We start from the raw sequence: 6,561 nt of genomic DNA on the forward strand, positions 1-6,561 counted from the left end.
GGCTTACTCTTCTAAATACCGGCAAATCTTCCGTCCGATGCATAGTGATCAATGCCCAAGGACAGATGCCAGCATGTAAGCAATTTAAACACGTGTATGAATTGTGTCGGGTCAAGTGCACTAGAGCCAAACCACACCTCTAAATATAAAATTCTTTTAATAACTACTGAGCTGATAACCTGTGAACGGTAGAAAGTATTGTTAATGGTAGACTAATGTGAGTATCAGCTGGCTACAAGTACCTTTCATTGCCGCATAAATTCATAATCCATTTCTCATTGCCCAAGTTGGGAGTGGTAAATGTTCAAATATTCTCAAACAAGCAAAGAATGGAAATAATGCTATGGTCTCACATAATGACATCTAGAACATTATGACCTTTTCCTCTTTTGAAGTTACATAAAGGAAAGATTAAAGAAAATTTTTGAAAATGAGACCCCAAGTTAGTATAGCCAAAGCTGGGAGTCGTTAGCTCAGCTGGTTGAATCCATTCAACTCATCTGAAATTGAATCAATGGCATAAACATTTAGGCCTCTCGTCCGTCCAGGTGCCCCTCCTTTGAGAGTGGACAAATCCAACCCAATCCTGCTCAGAACACATATACATGCCAATAAGTTGAAAATCTCACCTTTTAGGTATCAATAAAAATAAATAAATAAATGACACATGTACAAAACTTACAAGTCCTTTGTAGCAGTTTTCAGTTCTGGATTTCCACGATTAATGATGATTTTCTGATCAATTTTTGAAATTGACAAGTCCAGAGGAAGATCAACCCCATATGGTGCTGAATTGACATTTTAAACACTTCAACTTTAATTTTCATGGCATATAAAATCTACAAGAATAAATGAACACTAGTCACATGATACTAGTTTATTTGAGGGACTTCTTACATGATTTAGGGGTAGCAGTGACATTTCCATCAAGTCCCAAGAGTTGCTACACCAAATGAGAGTTGTTTTGTCAGAATTAAGGAGTGGAATTATTTTCTGGCAACAGAAGAAATTTAAAACATAGTATCTGCAACAGAATTAGGTGTGGTGCAAGGCATCAGACAAATTACCTTAAGATTTTCATAGCACTCTTCAAGATTATCATTATACAAGAAATGATCAAAAATGCCTGATGATTTCCCTTGCTCCATTTCTGCCCGAGCATTTCGGAGTCGCTTTAGGATCTGTTCCTCTGTCTCTGTCCCCCTGTTTACATTATTCAAGTTGGAACCAAGATGGTAGAATTTGAGAATAGAAAAGATATAAATGGGAATCTCCAACTCACCTTGCACGGAGGCGCTTCTCCAGCTCCTCCATTGATGGTGGGGAGACAAAGATGAATATAGCTTCAAGAGAACTAGCCCTTACAGACCTTGCCCCTTGAACATCGATGTCAAGAATGCATCTCTACATTGAAAGGAGACAAAAGCATTAGCAGAGAGAAAACTATATTTTAAATTTGCTACAAAAAGGCAATGCTTTTTTGATAGTGTAATTCACAAAGCTTCTACAATTATCCAATAAAATTTTTTTAAAAATATATATCAATGTCAGCACACCAAAATCTAGATGATATTTCTTATCTTAGGAAAACTTATGATTCCAACTCAAGCCCTCTTATAATTCATATCATATAAAGTAATAACAACCAACACGCAATATTGTAACTCTCTAGCATTGCCTGGTCTCCTACATAAGGAGAACCAATGTTCAAATCAAACTTGACTCTTGTAACAATTGAATTATAAATTAAATTTTTCAAAAAAAAAAACATTATTTTAAGAAATTAACTTGGTTAAAACACTCATCATTAAGCACCAAACAAACTACAAACTTATAAGCATTTTAATTTTAATTTTAGGGCAATAAAATTACAGGTAAATTCCCATTGATAACCAACCAAAAAGGCTCACTATTGATTCCATCAACAAAGAAAAATAACTCAATGCAATTTGCTGATATAAACTGTTAGCTTCCTCATTTAGTGGCAAAAGAATGAGAAAACACACATTTTTACACCACTGCTTTTTGTAGATCTAAAATAAATGAAAGCCATACCCTAGTCAAAAGTGATCCCAAAACACATAATACATACATGCTGTATTTGGGAAGTAAATAATTGGTTTTAAAGACACAAATATACACAGATTTACCTTCCCGGCATCTGCTACCACTTCAACAGCTTCAACACTAGTTCCATAGAGATTTCCATGAACAGAAGCAAACTCAAGAAACTTTCCATCTTTTATGTCTTTCTCCATAACACTTCGTTCGGTGAAATGGTAATGAATACTATCCTTCTCCATGTTCCTTGGAGCCCGGGTTGTGTGGCTCACAGAAAATCCAAACATAGATGGAAATTCCTTCATAAGCATGGATATCAGTGTACCCTTACCTACTCCAGAAGGACCACTGATAACAACTGGCTTCTCGGCGTTGCCCTTCACACCCTTGCTCCAAGCAACAACCTCAGTCCCCAATATTTTTCTCTGTTCCCTAACATATTGGGTGTCCACCTACCAATATTTAAGCAAATCAAACAGTTTAAGGTACAGAAGGATTAAGTATTTACATGAAATTTACAACTGCTGGATTGGGGGTGGTCAAATACCGGTAAAACAAATTATTGTTTCGATTTAGGCTAACATAGTATTCAAAACAAACTTCTTTTTTATGTTCTCCATGGCATCAGAAATGTGATTATGTCAAATTTTTTGGGAAAGAAAACCATTTGGATTTCAATTATCATCATGGTGCTGAACCTTTTATCTTGTACCATCTCAACTTCAAAGTACTTTGCAACCTGAACTGCTATAAGAAAGTAATAAATGACTTCCTTTTAAAGGTTCTAAAATGTTTGTATGATACCAACCTCAAGAAACCAAACGCCATCATCTATGCTAGAACCTTTCTGAATAACCAATATTTGACCCTCATTTAAAGGCACTGCTGAATGGCCTTTACATGGCTTGGGTTTTGTTCCTAGCACAGTAGGATTCACCCTGCAAATTCAAATAGACATTAGTAACCACACCTGAATGAAGCTACTGTAAGGCTAAACAATAAACTCACCATCCGCCTCTACTATGGTCCAAAACTTGAACTCTGATTGATTCATCATCAGCTCCATCAATCAGGTACTGTTAAAAAGATACATGGACAATTTTCAATTGGGAAAATATGATTGACACAGTGAATCACTAAAGCACAAAGAGAAACACCATAGGAGATCATAATCATAAATTGGATCATCATACTGCTTTATTGCCAATGACAGTTGGTGTTGAATCCTTAGATTTCAAATCAAACCCATTTGAAAAACCCTTCTGCAGATCATCCTCAATGAAAGCTGGGGCTTCTCCCTGATGAACACAAGAAAATACAGATCAAATTAGAAGAAAGCGATCTCTTTGATCCACATTTAGACGTCACTATCTACTTGCATTAAAGTTCAAATTTTCCCACTATGCACAATGAAAGTGGTGAAATATAATATTAGAAGCTCACCATTGAGAACTCTATGCCACAAACTCTAGATTCACCCTGGTCAACATACATGGAAAGGTATGAGAATACACACAGATTTTTCTGGATCTAGCAACAAATGCAAAATTCTAGCCATAAAGGCACAAAAACCCCCCATTGAAGCAATCAAACACTATGACAAATACAAATATTTACAAAATAAAAGCAAAAACGCAAACTTGAACAGCATTAAAACAAAAACAGACTCCAAGAATCAAAACCCAGTTGCCCAATTAATGTTTCAACTTCTATGTACAAAAATCAAACGTATTCCATTGAAATAACCCATGTTAGTTTTATTTAAAAAAAAAAAAAAAAATTTGACAGAGCCAAAAACCATGGATCAAACAATTAATTGGAACTAAACACAATGAACAATGCAATGGGGAAGAAAAAAATTAAAAGAAACCGAAATAAATCTAATTGAGTGAGACCCCTTACCTTTGAATAATAAGCAGCGGCCTCTATTGTCAAAAACCAGTGATTGGTATTTATAAGGAGAGATTAAACTTTAAAGAAAGCCCACTTTTTTTTTTTTGTTGGTGGGGTGCGTGTGTATGTGTGTATGGGTTCTTTTTCAACCTTAAGTCTCTGAAAATCAAATCAGAACAAACTTAGGAAGAAAAAAAGAACAAGGCTTGTAAAAGAAGTCGCAAGATAAATTGAGAGGCATTCTATTCTCACTTGGTATTTGTAGGAAAGAGATTCTATTCCTTTCTTCTTTCTATCTGAGGCTCTAGAGAGAGAAAAAGAGAGAAAAGGGGGTGTCTTTTTGGTCGCATTCAATTCACGCAACAACATGAAAGACCGGCTTTCGTTTTCTTGTGAGGTGCTTATGAAGCTTCTTGCCTTTTACGGAGTATTTCTTTACTATTTTTTTTTTAATTGGGATATTTATTTACTATTGTTTTTGGGCCTATTGATAGATTCCATAGTTTTTTTTTCAAACATTTCTAGAAGATTTAAATTGGTAAAGATTCATTCTCCAAAAAAAAAAAAAAAAAAAGTTGGTAAAGATTCCATCAAAAAAAATATATAAATAAATTGGTAAAGATTTTTATGGTTCAATTTTTGTCAACACCCAAAAAAAAAAAAAAAAATTTTAGGCTTTCTCTTTTTATTTTGAATGAAGTTATGAACAAAGCATTTTCATTACATTTTTATAACAAATTTTAAATAGTAAATTGTTAATGGTTGATAAAAAAAATGACTTAATAGTGGGTTTAAATAGGAGCCAATAACAACTTGTCAGTCTTATTATGAAATTATTATAAAATTGTTCTATAGTACCACTTTATTTCTTTTTTCTTTTTTTAGGAGAAAAAAAAAGTTTTAGATGTAAAAGAATATTTTATTTTTTTGAATCCAAGCGTAAAAGAATTTGATTCTTTAAAAAACCTTGATTTTTTTTTTTTTTTTTTTTGGTTGAGGTGTAAAAGAATTTGATTCTCAAAACAAAAGGTTCTAAAAGAATTTTTATTAGGGGCAAAATAATTTGGGTCCTTCTAAAAACAAGTAAATTAGAAATTAAACAAAAAATAAAAAGAAAATACCCTGCTAACAGTGACCACCTTTGGAAGGATTCAAATGTTATGTGCGACTCTATTGTTGTGTGTCATGCGTGACGGTGAAGGAAAGTACTTTCGATTCTAATCAAGTGAGAGACTGACACGTTTGTTCATACGTGATAGGGAGCTGACACGTGTGGTAATAACATACATCAGTTTTGTTAGGCCTAAACTCTTGCCTAGCCCAAAAGAGTAAGAAAAGATAAATATTGGAAGGGTTATTATAACCTTTTTCTCTTTGCGGACTCTTGCTTTTTTTTTCTTTTTTTCTTTTTTTGTTGATGGGACGGACTCTTGCTTATTGGATGAATGATATTGCAACAAAAAAATCTAAAAGAATGAGTTTCATAATTTCATCAAATATTAAATTAATTGTTCGGATAATATATTAAAAACAAAGTGAAAAAGTTAAACCAACCCTCTCATGTCAAACCCTATTTTGAGTATGAGTACAATAATACATTCATAGTTTCAACGTTCAACTCACCCTCGCCAACTATGAAAATTAAATAATTAAATAAAGCAATCACTTTTAGTTTATAGTTGATGATGCAAAGAATAGTATGTAAGCCAATCGTCTAAACTCACAATACTAGGGAACCCAAAGAGTGAAAATGCCGACACTTAAAATACTAGAGTGAAAATGCCGACAAAGTGTGCTGGTGTGGTACTGTGCAAAGACCTAACATGTAAAATATCAAATGGAAAGCAATTAAATAACAATTAAATAAACACAAATGGAAAAATATCAAATTAGACCTAACATGTAAAGGTTGACCAAATAAAATATGGAAAGCAAATTAACATATTTAAATAGCCTAAAATAGAGAATTCAAAATCAATTAGATTTAAAAATAAATAAATAAATAAAACAACAACAACAACAACAGGTGAAAAAAAAATTAGTTAAATAAAAAATAATAATTTTGCTCTAATTAGGGTTTGGAGTGCATACGCATACTTAACTACATGTGTATGCATGGTCGAAACCATGCCCAAGCATGCATATGCATCCTTAGCACAAAATCTGTAAAACCGCTCGGCTTGTAATATGGTCTCCATTATGTGTTGCTACTTGCTAGGCCATATTTAATTAAAGATTAAAAAAAAAAAAAACCATAGTCCTAAAGTTAAACATACATTATGAACTAGATTTTAAAAAAAGCACACACAACATGTTAAATATCACATAATAACAAAAAAAGAAACACATTAAAACCAAATTAAACAAATATTATTGAACATGAAAAACTAACAATTAAATAAACACAAAAGGAAAAATATCAAATTAAACCTAACATGTAAAGGTTGACCAAATAAAATATGGAAAGCAAATTAACATATTAAATAACCTAAAATAGAGAATTCAAAGTCAATCAGATTTTAAAAAGAAAAAAAAAACATGTGAAAAAAAAAATTAGTTAAATAAAAAATAATAATTTTGCCCTAATCTGGATTCGAAATGCATACA

At 32.6% G+C, this 6,561-nt stretch overlaps 1 protein-coding gene across 1 annotated transcript; it reads right to left on the reverse strand.

The window, feature by feature from the left end:
- Nucleotides 1–258: 258 nt before the first annotated feature.
- LOC126693008 (guanylate kinase 2-like) lies at nt 259–4,320 on the reverse strand. Its single transcript, XM_050388860.1, has 11 exons — nt 3,964–4,320; nt 3,505–3,540; nt 3,255–3,359; nt 3,070–3,137; nt 2,870–2,999; nt 2,151–2,513; nt 1,283–1,404; nt 1,068–1,203; nt 898–943; nt 683–788; nt 259–586 (listed from the first exon to the last, which is right to left on the reverse strand). Exons 2-11 carry the CDS (start codon nt 3,505–3,507, stop codon nt 469–471), a joined length of 1,197 nt encoding a protein of 398 aa, XP_050244817.1. The 5' UTR covers nt 3,508–3,540; nt 3,964–4,320; the 3' UTR covers nt 259–468.
- Nucleotides 4,321–6,561: the final 2,241 nt, after the last annotated feature.

The sequence above is a fragment of the Quercus robur genome, chromosome 7, assembly GCF_932294415.1.
Source record: "Quercus robur chromosome 7, dhQueRobu3.1, whole genome shotgun sequence".
Taxonomy (NCBI): Eukaryota; Viridiplantae; Streptophyta; class Magnoliopsida; order Fagales; family Fagaceae; genus Quercus; species Quercus robur.